Source organism: Elephantulus edwardii, unplaced genomic scaffold (genome assembly GCF_000299155.1).
Source record: "Elephantulus edwardii isolate Elephantulus edwardi_28Jun2011 unplaced genomic scaffold, EleEdw1.0 scaffold00053, whole genome shotgun sequence".
NCBI lineage: Eukaryota > Metazoa > Chordata > Mammalia > Macroscelidea > Macroscelididae > Elephantulus > Elephantulus edwardii.
Window position 1 is genome coordinate 7,636,849 of NW_006399803.1, and position 19,020 is coordinate 7,655,868.

At 37.5% G+C, this 19,020-nt stretch overlaps 1 protein-coding gene across 1 annotated transcript in view; it reads right to left on the minus strand.

Annotated features, from left to right (window-relative positions):
- SMAD1 (SMAD family member 1) overlaps positions 1–19,020 on the minus strand; it is a 99,458-nt gene that overhangs the window by 43,120 nt on the left and 37,318 nt on the right. The window contains exon 2 of the mRNA XM_006887006.1: positions 14,549–15,124. Within this exon, the coding sequence (XP_006887068.1) occupies positions 14,549–14,948 (400 nt within the window). The 5' untranslated portion in view covers positions 14,949–15,124. The remainder of the gene's footprint in view (positions 1–14,548; positions 15,125–19,020) is intronic.

A 19,020-nucleotide genomic window follows, 5' to 3' on the forward strand; every position in this document is an offset into this window, starting at 1 on the left:
TGGCACAGGACAGAGCAGAGTTTAGGCCTGTTGTACATAGGGTCGCTATGAGTCGCAGGCAACTCAACGGCACATAACAACAACATCTTATTTCTTCAAAGGTCCACTTTATATCTATTCCTAATCAGTTGTTGTTGTTATGTGCCGTCAAGTCGCTTGCAACTCATAGCAACCCTATGTACAACAGCCCTACATGTACTAAACACGTCATCCTAGTTTTTCTCATGTTATTTTTAAAATTTTTAACGTGTCTTTAAATATTTATGAAGGGAAAATTTTAATTGAGTCAAATTTTAATATTGTTCTTATACCTTCAAATCTTTTATAAAACATACAAGTTCACTTCCCATCCAAGATGTTTAAAATGTATACACTTCCCTACCATTTGTTGTAAACAATAAGTACTCTGAATTATTTTGAAAGTTTATTTATTCTTACTAAAAACCTCAGACAAATACAATTAGAAAGAATGTATCTTGTGTCTAAATCTAAATTTCGTTTAGTGATTATGTAAATTATGGGGAAGTGGGGTATGTGTAATTGTTAATATCTTTTTTATTCTGGTATGAACCACTAGTTTTCTGAAACATTAGAAAAAAAAGAAATTTAAAAAATATGGTAATTTCCTTTTATAAAGAGTTTAACCTTAAGAAACCCACCTGAGCAATTCTACTCTGCCCTACAGGGTTGCTTTGAGCTAGAATAGACGGCAAAGGGTTAGCTCTTACAGTAGAAACCAATCACAGTTTCAAAAGCATCACATTAAACTGGTGGTACATAACAATTAAGATGTATAATGTTGGAGGTCTTCATGAGTCATGGGCTGACTCTATAGCACCTAACAGGAACAACAATACTGAGCCACTAAAGTTTATAAGTAGAACAGTGAGGTTAAAAATAAACATTCTACACACTCTTGGAAGTAATTTTCTGTCACATACAAAAAAAGTTCAACTTCCCCCTCAATGAACAGCTACAGTAGGGGTTTCAAACTCACTCGAGGTACCCTCAAAATTCTCTCTGAGAGTTGTTGTCCCTCTAGTTTTTGTCAAAATATTCTACCAAAATAAACTAGGGTGCAAAGGCAGTGAGCTCATGCCAGTGGTGCATATGCAGTCCAGGCGCTTCACTAGAATCCTACTAACTTGTTGCTTTATCTTACAAATTCATATACATTTTGTGTTCGCCTCCTTGTTACTTATCAATGTAAACCTGATTATTTCACATTATATACAGTCAAGTAAAACTGGTGCTCTGGGAAGAGCTTCCATGACTTTTTGAGTACCTAAACTAGCACACTGTGCTGGGGTGGGTGTGTCCCAGGTTGAATGCAGATTTCCTATTTACTCTAATTTCACTTACAACTATAAGAAGTTACTAATTTCTTAGAAAATTCTAATAAAGAATAATTTGTAATAGGAAGCAGAGATAGAGAAAATACAAAATCTAGAACAAAAATAAAATCAAGAACGAAAAGCATTTGAGTAGAAACGAGGAGACACTCATCAATTGATTCTAAGTTGTTCACAATATTCAGAAAGATTTACTTTAACACCAATACATCCACAAACACACACTTTGAGCCAGGAACTAGAAATATGACAGTGATGGTGGTTTTAATAGATATTTATTTAGTATTTAGTAAGCTAATATTGCTCTAAGTCACTGAGTCAATTCTGATTCATAATGACCCCACAGGACACAGCAGAATGACTCCATGGGGGTTTTTTAGGCTGTAATGTTTGTGTGAAGAGTGCTAGCTTTTTTTTTTTTTTTTGTCATAGCAGTCTTGAACTGCTGACCTCTTGGTTGGCAGCCGTTTAACTACTATTCTACTAGTATTGCTCTTTGGCAGTTGAGAAGTCCAAATTCCTCTACAAGGAACGTCCTTGTATGTAGTGATCACTGCTCAGTGAAGCACCTATGTTCCCATACCTCTTCTGGATCCTTTGTCATAATCTGCTCTATTTAACATAAACTCTTAAAACACCGTGATATGGCCCTAAATTGATTGTCTTCTTCACATAAAAAGAATATTCATTCCTAAGCCAGATTCTAAGCATGGGTTGGTCGTTGTTAGGTGCTTTTGAGTTGAGTATGACTCACAGCAACCCTATGAACAAATCTGAACCCGTCCTATCCTGTGACATCTTCATACTTCCTGATATTCTAGAGCCCACTGTGGTAGTCACAACCACCTGGTTGAGGGTATTCCTCTCCTTCACCGACCCTCCACCCGCTCAAGCATTATGTTCATCTCCAAAGAACAGCCCCTCCTAGCAACATGTCCAAAGTATGTGAGAAGCTTCATCGTCCTTGCCTTCAAAGAACACTCTGGTTGCACCCTCTCCAAGACGTATTTATTTGTTCTTTTGGAAATCCATGGGATTCTCAAAGGCACCAAATCTTCTGTCATTCCCATTCATGGGTTTAGAGGTTAGGATTTATCATACAATCTTTTTTAAAAATTCAGTTTAGTTAATAGCAAGAGGTAAGCTAACCTAAAGCCACATAGGAAGCATCAGCCTTGAGATTTCATCGAAGGCAACAAACATGTTCACCCATGACATTCTACTGTCTCAATGCCCTTAGGGTCCAAGAACATCAAAGTACGTTCTACATAGTCTGTTTAAGGACACCGGTGGTCTAATAAACATTTATCTGTTAATTAAAAAAAAGGTTTGCTGTTTGAACTGTTAAGAACCTGACTGAAAATGGAATTAACTGATATTGGACCTCAATGTCAGCAAACTCAAACCAGGACTTCGAACTTGTTTGAACTCGTTCAATTATGGCTTCTTGTTGTTATTGTTGTTGTGTACCCTTGAGTTGGGAATGACCCTCTAGCAGGTTTTCAGCAGCAATAAATTGCTAAGGAGGACACTGCTAGTCCTCCCACAGAGCATTTGGTAGATCTGAACCTTGTACCGTTGTGTTGGCAGTCTTATCATGAAGCCACCAGAGCCTCCCATGAGTCATGGCTAATGAAGCTAAATCGGAACAGACACATTTTTTATATTTGTGTAAAGCGCAACAAGAACTGTAACAGGAAAGATGACAAGTCAAAGTCCTGAAGGGGGAGACTCAGAAGGGATGTAGTGAATGCCTTCAGGATCCTGACACAGGAGACTGGGTTACTGTCAGAACTGTGGAGACCGACACATCCAACGTGGCATAATCAGTCTCATCTCTGAGAACAGCAACTCTTTTTCAATTTTGCTGGTCCAAAGACTTGGGTGCTATGCAAGATGCAAGTAAGCCATCCTTGTTTTCTAAAAGAGAAGCTCTGGCAGTGTTGATCCATAACTTTTCCCTTTTTAGTTGATTGCTTTGCTTCAAGCCTGCTCTGGTTTCACTTCATTGGCCATAGCTGAACTAGTAAGAACCAGTTCAAAGCTCTAACTGAAACCCAAGTGTCTAGGTTTTGCAAATACCTTACATTCTCAGAAGCTAAAGTTCAAGACAGCCAATTAACTCTCCCAGAAATAAATCTTAAGCCAGCCAATCAGGACTTGACTGATCAATTTAATCTGATTCAAAACTTTCCCATTAGTCTCAAATAAGGAAAGAAAATACTCAATAAGGAAAGAAAATAATGAAAAAATTCAGCTCACTGATTTTTCTCAGTGGTATACCTCAGTTTTTCAGTATGTGCAATTCTTGTTTAAAAAATAAAATCCCTTTTCCAGTCAATAGGGAAATAAAACTAAGAGAAGCCAGTCTTTGGGAGATATTAGTGATTCTGTTATTGAATGCAGCTTTTCTGAGTTTGCAAGGCATAAAGCAAAGAAATGAAAAACAAAGAGCTAACTGGGAAGAAGAGTAAAGCTCCTGGAAAAGGTCCCAGGATACTTGATTCCTGGTTTGTGAGATTTGAAAATACAGCTTGAAGTTTCTACATTAATTTCCACGCTAATGCTGGCTGGCTTGTCTCCTCTTTTAAGGGAACTCTGGTGCTCTAGTGGGTAAGAAGTTGCACTGCCAACCCAAAGACGTGCAATCTGAATACACCAGCTCCTTCACAGGAGAAAGATGGACAATTTCCTCCCTCGCAATTTATAGCCTTTGAAAACCCACTAGAAGGGCAGCTCTAAGTTAGTTCCAACTTGATGGCATATAATAACAAGCTAACCCAAAAGCCTACTGCTCTCTGGCAGTTCAAGTCTACTAGCAGCTCCAAGGGAGAAAGATGGGCAATCTACTCCCATGTGATATATGGCCTTGGAAATCCAGTGGAGGGTCAGTAACAAGTCAGTTCTGACTCCACAAAGGCAATAACATGAGGTGATGAGATCAATAGTAAAACAGTCTGGTAATGTGACATGAGACCACAGCTAACAAATGCTTACTTGAATATAGTCAGGCACATGTTCAGAAAAAGGAATCGTCATTTTTTTAAATTCTCTCCTTAGTTCTAAATAAAGAAAATGCTCAATAGCCAATCCAAACATTTTTTTAAAAGTCTAATAACAAGGGTGCCAGGCTCTTGCTGGTGTTTGCCAAACAAGCAGGGTGCTAGCTGTAGTACAATAAATGATTTCAGCTCTGAAGAACTAGAGAAGGTATTTAGGTGAAAGGTAGGGCACCTGAGTAAGGTCCTGGCTCTGATTTAACCGTCTTTGTGGTTCTGACTTGGAAAAAAGTTTTAATTGTTGTTTTTAACTACCTATCTTTGTGACTGACTTGGAAAAAAGTTTTTAATTTTATGTATTTTATTACTGACAGACCATGGACTGCCAAGAAAACAAACAGGTCTGCCTTGAAGAGGGTGAAACCAAGTCTCTCCTTGGAGTCTAGGATTTTGAAGCTCTGTCTCACAAACTGTGGGCACGTAGCCAGGAGAGATTGGTCCTTGGAGAAGGACATCATGGTCAGAAGTGTGGTCGGACAGCGCAGGAGAGGGAGACCCGGATTAGATGGATTGATACAGTAACTGGTGTGGTGGGGGTTAGTGTGTTGGGAGTCAGTAAGACTGGCTCAGGACAGGGAAGGGTTTAGAGCTGCTGTACACAGGGTCACGATACATTGCAGGTGACTCGCCAGCACATAACAACAATAACATACTATGACAGGTTTGGAAGCAGGAGTGGCACCCACTTCCTAAACAATATGCCTCCCAGAAACTCTATAAACTTTGATAAATGTCAATAGTTGTAAAGGGGCTTCAGGCCTTTTGTTCATAGGGTCACTATGAGTCATGCTAGCCTTGAAGGCAATCAGTAACAACAATACATATACCAAAACATATACCAAATCAACAATTTCTAATTGTACAATTCATTGACACTGATTACATTCTTCTAGTTAAGCAACCATTCTCATTTTCTGATTTGTTCTACCCCTATTAACTGCCCAAGGTTCCTATTTAACTTTTTTAGTTGCTGTTGTCAATTCAGTCCCATATAGGTAGTTCTTAAAAAGGACTACTGTTGCCCAAAGTTAACATAAAATAAGCCAAAATTTACTACTATAGAGCCAATTGTGTTGCATAGAGACCTAACAGAATAGAGTTTCAAGGCTGTAGGGTTTTTTTTGTTGTTGTTGTTTTTAATTTTTTGTGTGTGTACTGTCAAATCAAATCTGACTAGTACAGGAGGATATTGTCCCTCCTTTTCCGGCAGAGCATCTAGGGGATTCAAACTATGCATCTCTGGGATTGCAGTGCAGCTTCTTGCCACTAGGGCACCAGAGCTCACCAAGGCTGTAGTCTTGATGAAGACAGATGAATACATTGTTCTTCCGAGCAATAGTTGGTGGGGTCAAACCACTTATTTTTTTTGGTTTGCAGTTCAATGCTTGAATCACACTGCATTCATCTTGGTGTATAAATAAAAATTGTTGAATGTAATATTCACAGTAATCACTAAGAAAAATATATATTTTTTTAAAAAATACACAAAATGAAGACAGGAACCACAATGATGTATTGCAATAAACAAAACAAAATAAATCAACCACAAAAGCAAAAGGCAAATGTATAGAGAATCAAGTTTATTAGTGGTTACCTGGGACTTCTGGTGGCCTAGTGGGCAGAAAATTGCATTGCTAAAGGCAGCGTCTCTCTGGTGGTTCGAACCCACCAGTAGTTCTGTGGCAGTTTCCTCGTGTGCAATTTACAGCTTCGGAAACCTGCTGGAGAGTCAGTTATGAGTTGGCTCTGACTCAAAGGCAACGGAGTTTTTAACAATAGAGTTATCAAGGGCAAGTAACAGGTATGGCTATGAAGTACTAAGATTAATGGCAGTAGAAAACTGCATTGATAGGGTTACACCGTTGTTATATAGTTAATTCTCTTAAATGCTCTCAGTAAGCTGTACACCTGAAAACACTGAACTGGCTAAAGTTGTATGATAGGCATATTTACAAGGATGACTACACACAGAAGAGAGTAACTGTTAAGTTTACTTACATATAATTAAACATCTTGTTAGAAAGTGGAAAGTCAAGGTTTCATAGATATGCATTTAACTGGCTTAATATCACATCTAGTACTTCTTGTTTACATCACAGTTAGCAGAGAAACAGCTTATAATTCTTCTGAAATCCAGATTCCAAGGATCTTTGGAATTGGGGTGATTCACTCAAACCACTGCTTTGAGATCTTTGAATTCTAAACTTTGAGCAAACTATTCTCCTAAAGGTCATATTAGGTCAAACAACAATCTTGCAAGTCAAGACCATTTTGCTTTGGGTATTGTTGCTCTTTTGAGAAAAATATTCTACGGCTGATCTAGAAGTTGTTTTCTAATAAAATGTAATTATGCAAACACTATTCCTTGGCCCTTTCCCATGGCAATATTAGTAAGAGGGGGTATAAATTTTGGGAGTCTTTTATCTCTACAACAGTTTTTTTTAAAAAAAAATACAATCTCTAGAACACTTTTTACTCTGTAACTGAAAAGTACTTGTTCACGTGCTGCTTCCTGAAACGGCTCGATACTGATAAATTCTTTTTGGTATAGCAACTCTGTGTATTCATCTTTTTGTGATGCTTTCTGTGTTATTAATATTTTGCAGTGTTGCAATTTGAGGTATATGAATTATTGTGATTTTTTTTCCAATTCTTTCAGCTTGAGGAAATGCTGAGCATTTCCTTTCCTTTCATTTTTCTGACTCTAAGAACTTTGCGCATTTTATTATATTTGTATATTTTTTTCATCTTCTCAACCTCTCTTTGAAATATTCTGCTCACCTTTCTTCATCATTTCCCCCCTACTTTTGCCTCTCTACATTCTACAGCAAGTATAAAATTCATTATAACATCTACTGTGGTCTTTTCTTCCTTTCTTTCCTGCTTTTGTAATGACCTTGTGCTTTCTTCATGTATGATGCCCTTGATACCAACCCACAACTTGTCTGGTCTTTGATCATTTGTATTTACTGCTTCAAATGTATTCTTGAGATGGTGTCTAAATTTAGGTGAGGAAAAATTCACCTAAAAGGCCTTATTTTAGCTACTGTGGATTTATTTTAACAACAACCAAATAACACAAGTGGCTGGACAAGAATATGGCATCAGGATTGGAGGAAAACTCAACCAGCTGCGACAGGCACGTGACACAACCTTGCTTGCAGAAAGAAAAGATGTTGTAAATTATTGCTTGTCCACACCCCTGCTCCATTGAACATGCTGGTGATATGATTATTTTCTTTCTTGGGCAGCCATAGTTCTTGGACAAATCTTATGCGCCACAAATGTATAAATGAAAAGAAATTTGGATGTTCATGAACATAGGGCATAACAGTTTTATTAATATGAAGTTTCCAAAATACTTGTAATGATTATAACCTTAATATCTGTCTTATAATTTCGGTTATCAGATCATGCACAAGACATCACCACTCACATAACTTGGAAGGAAAATCAATACTTTTCTAACTTCTAAATGCACATACTAATGCAACTTAAACCCCCCCACACAAAAATTAATTAGCTTAAACTTTTCTATTATCCTCAGCACATTCACTATGCATGAAATGATTTTCTTTAAAAAAAGTGACTTCACTATTTTTAAGTACTTAGTAATCTGATTAAACCTTGACCCTTGAGTCTGTATGATATCCTGAGTGGCAAGAAGGAACCTGCAGTGGTAACAGCTTCGATGCATCCTGACAGACAATAGTTGTTTAGAGGAAAAACTTACTAGCTGACATTTCAGGGAACATTGCTTTTATATTGAGATAACTTTAAATTCACAAGCAGTATTTTATAAATATACAGAAAAATCTCATGTGTCCTTTACCTAGCTTTCCTTAATGGTAGCATTTTGTAAAATAACCATATAATGTCCTAACAAGCACAGTGACAAGGATACACAGAGGACACAGAACATGTCCACCGCCATGAGGATCTTTGTGCTGTCAAGTCCTGTCTGCCCTCACTCCCTCCTACTCCCTGAGGACCACAAATCTGTGCTCCATTTCTATAATTTCAAGACTTTCTCTTTAAGGTAAATTTTACCAAGCCTGAATTGTACTGTGATTGAGGCAGCCAAAGCATCACGACTCACATTTAGTCAACAGGTGAAGAGGATTTTATGTGTATTTTAATTTTAAACAGCTGGCAGTCATTATGCTGACAATCAAAGCACCTGGAAGCAAGCTCCAGGTTGTTACTTTAAAGATCAAAATGGAAATCTCAGAATTTCAAGCTCAAGTTTTATACGGCCTTTCATGTTGATTAAGTTCAAAGTGAAGAAGATAATTTTCAAGAACCATGTGAAAAACAAAATAAATAAATAAGGCCAGATGGCAGGAAGTCTCCATTCAGGCATTTTAATAGCAGCAGAGAGTAACTAAATGGTCATTTCAAGTACCACAGTTAGATGACTTACATTTCCACTGTCAGCCTGTACTCTGGTAAAGAAATAAAACCTACATTTGATTCAACCACTTGTAATAAGCAGCCTTGGTTATGAAGACCAATAAAGTCCAGATAAAGAGTCTACCTGTTACATCATCAGGGTTATGGATTTCAGACCTACATTAACTTTATATCTCTTTCCTATAACTGTCCAGATATATGTAATAAAAAGAAATTCCAGACAGTATTTTTCAAGTTCCCCAAAGAGGTATTTTTTAGCAATGGTCAAGGCAGCACTCTTTAATAAAAGGGAAGTAACTCTTGGTTTTTTTCCACTTAGATATTATAATGTCTAAGATAGTGAAGAAAAACCAAAAGTTACAGAAGCACTTTGCAACAGCTTGTATTCATTATGATCAGTTTCAGTGTGTGAAAATAAATCATATTAAGGGGAAAAAAAAATCACAACTTCTTAAACTCATGATGATAGTTAAAAATGTGCACCAATGTGATAGCAGCTGTGATTTTATCATTCCCTTGATGTGAACTGTTATGAGCGGCCAACATGTTAAGACATTTCATCAGAGTGTGGCCTGCAGTGGGTAAGCAGAGAAGTTTGGTGGTGCTGCCACGCCATCCTGGTCCTCTATATAGCTCATCATATCTTTGGTTCCTTGAACCAACAGCCTGTCCTACCTGAAACTTGTCAGCTTTGGAGTTGGCAGTTAGATTCCCTAAGGATTATAACGTCAGTGAAACACACACACACACACACACACACACATATTCATTCTCTTTCTCTCTCTCTCTCTTGGTTTTGCTTCCCTAAGAAGCCCAGCCTAATGCACCATAAAATTATTTTTTATTAAAGAAACAAAGAAAATAAAGAACTACAAAATTTACACTGGGCCAAAGAACAAAGCTTTCCTTACTCCCTTACTCCCATTTCCTTATCCCCTTAAACACCATTCACACTCTATGGAAGAAGCAATCTAATGAACATCAGCAAAAATGAAAATTCCAGAAAGAGTAAGTCATTTCACATGTATTGTTGTCACTATGTGCCTTCAAGCCAGAACCCACTCAGGGCTGACCCTCCAGCAGGTTTTCAGAGGCTGTAAATCACAAAGGAGGAGTGTGCCCATCTTTCTTCCACAGAGTGGATTTGAACCACCCACCTTTGGGTTTTACCACGTCATCTCTTTCCCCTGCAGAGTGACTGGCAGATTTGAACTGCTAACCTTCTGATTAGCAACCCAAAAACCTTTCTCCGTACCTATTCAATCTGTATGTTGAGCAAATCATCCAAGAAGCTGGACTATATGAAGAATGTGGCATCAGAATCAGAGGAATACTCATCAACAACTTGTGTTATGCAGATGACACAAATTCGTCTGCTGAAAGTGAGGACTTGAAATGCTTGCTGCCAGAAGATCAAAGACTATATAGAGCCTTCAATGGAGAAAAGACTGAAATTGCAATGATTTCGTTTTACTTGTATCCACAATCAATACCCTTGGTTATCAGCAGTCAGGACATGAAGCGACTTACTGCACTGGGTAAAATCTGCAGTCTGGGACCCCTCTAAACTACTGAGAAGCAATTATGTCAGTTTAAAGACTAAGGTGTGCTTGATTCAGGCCATAGTCTTTCAGTCCCTTGTTACACATCTGAGAGCTGGACAATAAACAAGGATTATAGGAAAAGACATCAATGTCTTTGAGTTTTTGTGTTGGAGAAAAGTACTAAATATCCCAAGGACTGCCAAAAGAGTAAACAGGTAAGTCTTGGAGAAAGTGCAGTCAAAGTGCTCCTTGGAGGCAAGTATGGTGAAGCTTCATCTCTCATCCTTTAAGACATAGTAGGAGGAGCTATTACAGGGAAAGAGACATCATGCTTGGAAAGATAGAGGGTGAGTGAAAGAGAAGACTTTCAACAATGTGGACTAACACTGGGACTGCTACAATGGGCTCAAGTATGTCAGAGATGATGAAGATGGCACTGGATAGGTCAGGGTTCAGATCTGTTGTTCATTGGATCACTATCAGTTGTACTTGATTGACTCAACAGCATCTAACAACAACAAGGCTTTGGGTTGGCAGCTCAAGTCCTTATCCTCTAGGCCACCAGAGGTCCCTAATATATTCATAGTGCTTTCTAAATAGTGAATCTCAAATTTATTGCCAGTACAATGACTTGAATTCATAATATCCCTCATGTCAAACGATCTCTACTTTCAAGTTGTCTGACATATAAGTCACTTTTGACATCTATGGTCCTTAGTTTAATGAACTACAAAAACCCATTACAGTTAAGCTGATTCAAACTCACAGCAATGCTATAGGACAAAGAGCTGCTCAATAGGGTTTCCAAAGCTGTAATTTTTACAAAAGCAGACTGCCACATCTTTTCCTCGTGGAGCAGCTGCAGGGTTAGGACCATCAACCTCTTCGTTATTTAGGGCTTAATCACTGTGCCACCTGGGATTATTATGGGTACAAAACGAAATCAAACCCACTGCTGTAAAATTGATTCCAACTTTCAATGACATTCTTCCAGATTTCCAACGTTTTAAATCTTTAGGGAAGATTAACTCATCTTTCTTTTTGCAGAGCAGCTGGTAGATTTGAATTGGTGATCTTTTGGTTAGCAGCCCAACCTGAACACATAATGCCACCAGATTCCTTTTTAATTTGTAGGATTCAAATACTGGGTGGGATTTCCTTCTGCTATATATAAGGTGTTAGCCAGGCACCTAACAACTGCAACTATGTATTTCTTAAAGTCACTCTAAAGATCAACAATCATATACCTAAATAATCTTTTTCACATATATTATTGTTGTCTTGTTGCTATGTGCCGTTGAGTTGCCCATGTCTCACAGCAACTCTTAGTACAACAGCTCTGAAGTTGGCCTTGTCCTAAGCCAGTCTCACTGACTCTGCCATACCTCCCCATTACCCTAGTTACTGTATCAGTCCATCTCATCCAGGATCTTCTTTTCCTGCACTGTTCCTCCACCCTTCAAAGCACCGTCTCTCCTGGCCACATGCCAGGAGACAGAGTATATGAGACAGAGCTTCAAAATCCTAGCTTCCGAGGAGAAACTTAATTTCAACCTCTCCCAGACAGATCTATTTGTTTTCTTGGTGGTCTGTGTTATGTTCAATATTCTTCTCCAGGACCATAATTCAAAGAGATCAATTCTTCTTCTGTCATTCGTGGTCATTGTCCACCTTTCTGATGCATAGCAAGCAACCATGAAGACTATGGCCTGGATTAGGCGCACCTTAGTCTCTTGACTGATAGTTGTTTCTCAGTACTCTAATTTTTATTTTCATATATTCTTAAGTCTAATTTCAGTTTCTAGTTACAAAAAGAGCAAATATCACTTTTTTTAGCTACTAATCATTAATTCGTAGATAAATCAGAAGATGATTTATGTAAATGCTTAAAATGGCCTTCCCACAAGTGATGTAATTTTCTGTAGTGTGGCTTCACTTGAGAGCAAAATCACTATAATAAAAAATATATTCCTTATGTTTTTAATAATAGTATTAATTATTACATTAAATAACAAAAGAATCTTTTATTAATTATCCAAAAGGTCATATACAGGAATGTCTTATAAAATACTAGCATTCAATGATATGATAGATAATGATCGTATTCATAGCTTCTACAAAGAATAAATCAATAATAAAATTCTACTGGAGAGGATAAAGGATGCTATTTTTCAGTATAAACTGGTAAATATCACTGCCCTCATCATGTACTTCCCTCAAGTATGTGGAAACTAACACCTTGCTCCTTTCCCAATTTTTTTAACCCTGTAATTAAAATTCATAGCCAAATATTTTCTATAAAAAAAACAGAATCAATGAACAAAAAATAATTTCAGAAGGAAAAGAATCTATTAAAAGTTGCAATGACAATTTCCATATTCATGCTCCCAGGAAATAAAAATAATTCCAACAGTCTTAGCTATTGCTGTTGTTATTCAGTGCCTTTGACTTGTTTCCAACTCAGAGAGATCAATCATATGAACAAATCAAAACTCTACCCAATCCTGTGCCATCCTCAAAATCTCTACTGTTCAATCCATCTCACTGAGAGCCTTTTCCCCCCTTAATAATCCTACACCTTTCCAAACATGATGTCTTTCTCCAGAGACTGGCTCCTTCTAACATGTCTACAGTATCTGGGAGTCACAAGTTTTGTTTCTAAGGAACACTCTAGTTTGACTATGTCCAATACACTTTTTTTCATTTGGCAGTCCATGGTCTTAGTCATCATTCTTCACCAACACAATTCACCTATCAATTCCTCTTTGGTCTTCCTTATTTGCAAGTTTCACACATATATGAAACAAGTGAATATACCACAGCCTGGGTGAGTTATTCCTTCTTCTTTAAACCAATATCTTCCTTTTTAGTTCTTTAAAGAGATCCCTGAAAGCAGATTTTCACAATGCAAAAGGTAGTATTATTTTTTTACTCCTGCTTTTGTAGATGTTGAGATTAAATCCTTGATAATTTAAATCTTTTCGCCATCTATCATGATGCTGTATATTGGTCCAGTTGTGAAGCCTTTTGTTTTTGTGATGTTGAGGTTTAATGCATAATGAAGACTGTAGTCTTTGATCTTATTCAGAAAGTGTTTCAAGTTTTTATTTAGTGAGCAAGGTTGTACCATCTGTATATCTCAAGTTGTTCATAAATGTTCTTCCAATCCTGATGCCACAGCCTTCTTTATGTAATTCGGCTTGTCTGATTATTTGGTCAACATAACATACAGAGTGACTAAATATGGTGAAAAGATAAAACCATAATGTATTTTTCTGGTTTTAAACCTATAGTAATCCCTGTCCTATTCAAATGAATGTTTCTTGATCTATGTACAGGTTCCATAAGGGCACAATTAAGTATGCTGGGATTCCCATTCTTCTCAATGTTAACCCTAATTTATAATAATCTAATTTCAAATGTCTTTGAATCGTTAATAAAGCACAAACAAACATCTTTTGATATTCTCTACTTTCAGCCAGGATCCATCAGATATCAGCAATGACAGCCTTCATTCCATGGACTTTTCTGAATCTAGTTTACATTTTGGCAGTTTGCTGTGGATATATTATTCGAATTACTTTTTAATAATCTTCAGCAAGATTTTACTGGCATGTGACATTAACTATATTGTTAGATAATATTCACATTCTATTGGATCTTTTTTTTTTTTAAATGGGAATAAGTTTGGATCTCCTCCACCTTGTTGGCCAAGGAGATATCTTCCAAACGGCTTGCCATAGATCATTGAGCACATTTAGGACGACTGTATCTGCTTGTTTAAATACCTCAACCGGTAATCTGTAAATTCCTGGAGTCTTTTATTCATGCCTTCTTCAGAACATCTCTGTCAGAGATAGGATAATAACTATACGCAAACAAAACCTGGCAACACAGCTATTATTCAAAGTCACACATTAGCCCTTATATTGAGGATTTTACCAATTTCTTTAGTCTGGAATTGACAGAACCTGATACAAAGATGCATTAGTAACTGGTGACTGGTATTTGCTGTTGGCATGTATAAACACGGACATGCTCACTAACATATGTCAATTTTAAACTTCCGTCAATATTTTAAAATTACAACTAAAATTAAAAAAAAGGGAATACATGCTAACTTTAACAAATATTTGTTACTGGCACATAAATGTTACTTAATACAAAGGGATTTACTTACCAGGGCTTTCTACTCTCTTGTAATGGTAGGGATTGATACAGACCTCCTTCTGCTTGGAACCAAAAGGAAACTCACAGCACTCGAGCGGTTTCAGTTCGTGATGGCTCTGAAGGTCAGGCCAGCGCCACACGCGGCAGTAAATGACGTGGGGCAGTCCCTTCCGGTGGGACACTTGCAGCCTGCCATCCAGAGAGCGAGGAATGGTGACACAGTTACTGGGTTGTCCAGGGCAGCTCAAGGCCTTTTCTAGTTCCTCCATGGCACCCTTCTTTTTCTTCAGTTTCTTCACCAAAGCATCAACAGCTTTCTCTGCCCATTTTTCTTCTTCATCACCCTGTTTCCACCCAAGAAGCCTCTTGACAGCTGGGCTTGTGAAGGAAAAGAGACTTGTGACATTCATAATGCCCGCACTGCTATATATACACTCCTCAGGGATGTGAAACAAAGGGGTCTCCAAAGGACAGTAGAAGATGCTTTACTTTATTTACAAAGGGTGGTTTTTAGTCTGCTTTCAGGTCTTGAGAAGTAGAAATTACCACGCCAAGTGTCTGAAAAACCAACCCCCTGTCACACCACCTAAGGAAGAAAACAAAGAATAAAATGTTTTAAAATATTGTATCTTTTAACACACTCCATTTAATTATTAAGCAATTACAGATTGTCAGGAGCTATTTTAAGTATTATGGTATTATAATCTTTTAGCAATATTCTAAACTAGGTAATAGAGCTATTATCATTTTACAAGTGAATAAACTAAGACATGGTTTAAAAGTAAGGAATCAAAGAACACTTTAATAAAAATAAATGCAAGTTTTCAACAGATAGTGTAATTTTTATTAGGATTCATTTATAACCTCTGAAAACATTATTTCAAAATACATCTCAATTATAAAAACTGAAAATAACAGGAAAGTATAAAAGTACCTAAGTCGTACACACAACCAAGAGAATAAAAGTGATGAATGGTACCTTCTAAAGTTTAAATCCCTGTGTGCATCAAAAATTTTTCCAACAGGGTAAAAAGAATACCTACTGACTAAGGGGGGGAAAAATCTGGCAATACCATCTAGACAAGGGCCTCAATAACAAAAGTTACAGAATATTACATAAGAAAAAGACTAATAACCTAATTACAAAATGGGTAAAAGACATGGACTGACTTTTAACAGTGGAAGACATTTTCATGGCCAACAGACACATGAAGAAATGCCCAAAGTCACTGGCAATAAAAGATGCAAATAAAACTACAATGAGATACTATCCTAACCCACTATAAGTGGCAAAGTTTAATAGGACAGTAAACAATAAATGTTGGAGAGAATACGGAGAGATTGAAACTCTCATACATTGCTGGTAGGACTGTAAAATGCTACTCAGGAAGGCAGTTCAGCTTTTCCTCAAAAAGCTGAACACAGAAATTCCATATGACCCAGATATTCCACTGCTAGAAATACACCTCAAGGAAATTAGAACTGAGACACAAAAAGAGATTTGTACCTCAATGTTCATAGCGGAGTTATTCACAATTGCATGAACATGTAAAGAGCCTAAATATCCAACCATAATAGAATGGCCTGAGAAACTGTGGTACATTCACACAATGGAACACTACAGAGCATTCAGGAACAACAATTTCAAAGATATTACATAACGTGGAAGAGACTTACGTTAAGTGAGTTTCATAAAGACATATACTGCATAGGAGCATTATTGCGAAAACAGGATAACCAGTAAAATGTTTTTTGGAGGTCCAAGGTGGAAGAAGGGGTGGGAGCAGAGGGATGAGGATAGGCAGGGAAGAAATCAATAGGGTAGCACAATGTGATGGATAGAGGGAGGGGGTAAAGGAAATGGCAAAGATCTGGCAGAAACCTGAAAAAATGGGGTAGTGGTGGGAATAATTCAATGAGGATTAATTTTACAAAACACAATATATGGGAATGAGCGTCTGAAACACAATATAAATAGAAAAAAAGTGTGAAACACAATGTATATGAATTTTGTATGCAAACCAATATAAAATAAATTTTTTAAAAAAAAAGAAAGAAAAACAGGTAGTTCTCATCCTCTTTATAGGAATGCACTAAATTCTTGCCTTAAGCTGTAAATGGACATCACTGAATAAAGTTTAAAGGGAAAGTCTTAAAAGAGGGGGATAAATGGATGGTATTGTAATTTCTTTTAAAATTTTTAAAAAATACCCAAGTCCTAACATCTCTATTTTGCGTTTATTATTCAAACATTTCCTATGGTAAAAGGAAGGGACATTGCATTTCCAGTAAATAAATGCAATAGCATCACAGATATTTTTTGTTATTGTTATGTGACTTCAAGTTGTCTGCAACTCATAGTGACCCTATGTACACCCATTACCCCAGTCACTGACTCAATCCATCTCATCGAGGGCCTTCATCTCCTGCACTGTTCCTCCACCTCCCAACCATGACGTCCCTCTCTAAGGACTGGTTGCTCCTTGCAACAACATGTCCAAAGTATGTCAGACGAAGCCTCAGAATCCTTGCCTCCAAGGAGCAGCCTGATTTCACCTTCTCCAGGACAAACCTATTCATCCTCTTAGCAGGCCATGGTATATTCAATACTCTTCTTCAACACCACAGCTCAAAGGCATCAATTCTCCTGTCATCCCTAGTCATTGTCCGGCTCTCTGATGCATAGCAAGTGTTTGCAAAGACCATGGCCTGTATCAGGTGCACCTTAGTGTCCAGATTGACATCAAGGCTCTTCAGTACTTTGGAGAGGTCTCTGACAACAGACTGAAATACATCTTTTCATTTCCTGGCTATTGGTGCCAAGAGTGTTGACTGTGGAGCCAAGCAAACTAAAGCTGTGAACAATCTCAATCTCTTCACAATGCATCACAATGCTGCCAAACAGCCCAGTGGTGAGAATCTTTGTTTTCTTGATACTGAGCTTCAATTATTCAAGAAAAAAGCCTAAGTCTCTGAGTTAGACAATAAAGGGGAGAATTTACCTCCTACTTTAAAAAAATTTGCTTTTTATCAATACTATAAGAGTAAGACACAATAAAACCTATTATCTACCAAAGTCTTTGGTCAAGTTGCTTTATTTAAACCACACAAAAGTTGAAAAGGGTTAAAAAAGTTAACTTTCTGCAAACTCTGGTTAAGAAGAGTAGAGACCAATCTCCTGACAAGATTAACCATAAAAGTAGGATAAAATACAAATAAACAAAAGACCATCTTTTCTTTAAAAAAATAAATAAATAAATAAATAAATAAGAAAACAACTAAGGTATCCAGAATGTGAGAGGCCAAGATCATGCAGAGATGGAAAAGGTGACGAACTGAACATTAGGCACCACTTTTCCTCTCCTGGTACTTACAATATTAGCAGTAACAGGCCTAGCAGTCAAACAGAAAGTGGTAAATAAAAACTCAGCAGTTTTCAGTAGTCTCAGTGTTAAGGAGACAAGAAAAAGAACAGTGTGGGTTTGCTGAAGAGAAAGAAAGAAATCAGTTTCTGCTCAGGGCATGGAAGAGGTATGTTCGAAATGGTGGTTGTTATGTACCACTGAGTCAGAATCAACTTCTAGCTGATCCTCTAGTGGGTACTCAGAGGAGACTGACCATCTTTCTCCAACGTAGCTGCCGATGGACTGAACTGTAGGATATTTGGGTTGGCAGTACAAATCCTTATCACTAAGGCATGAGAGCTCACCTAAAGTGGACCTGTCTTTAACACTGAAACCCAGGTGAGAACCCTCTCCACCTTTGATTTGAGCAAAGTCGTAAGTACCTCCCTCATTACCAGCTTGCAAGATGAAAAACTCTAGAATCAGACAGCATTCACCCTTAAATGCCATAATTTTGTATTCACAATGCACGACAACCAATGAAAAGCCACCAAGTATGCCTGGAGATAGGTCCAAATGACCAAACCAAAGAAGAGAAAGGGATATATAAAAGAGGTGGCTGACCTATGGAGTTACCAAAATCAGACTTTATAATACAAATCATGATCCAGGAAATAAAAATTAAGATTATTCCACCAATGAATTGGAATCTATTAAAGAAGAATGAAATATTAAAATGGGAATACTGAGTAACTTGAACAGAAACTTAAATGCATTTAGCAGCATATTTGAGAACTCTGGTGGCTTAGTGGTAAGGAATTGTATGGCTAATGAAAAGGGGACGGGGGACGGGATGGGGGGGGGCTTGAATCCACCAGCTGCTTATGAGAGAAAGAGGGACAATGTCCTCTCTTGTGATTTACTGCCTCTAAAAACCCCTGAGTCATTTCTGACTCGACAGTACACAACAGTAACAGGATACTAGTTAGAGCAGAAAGATAAATTAAAGGTCCATTTTAAAAAATCTTTCTCTAAAGCACAGAGATTGGGGGAAAGATGGCAAGTAGTGAGGGAGGGATTAACTGAAGCACCATCAAGTACTGCAAAGAGCACTAGCATAATTCAAGCAACAAGATCA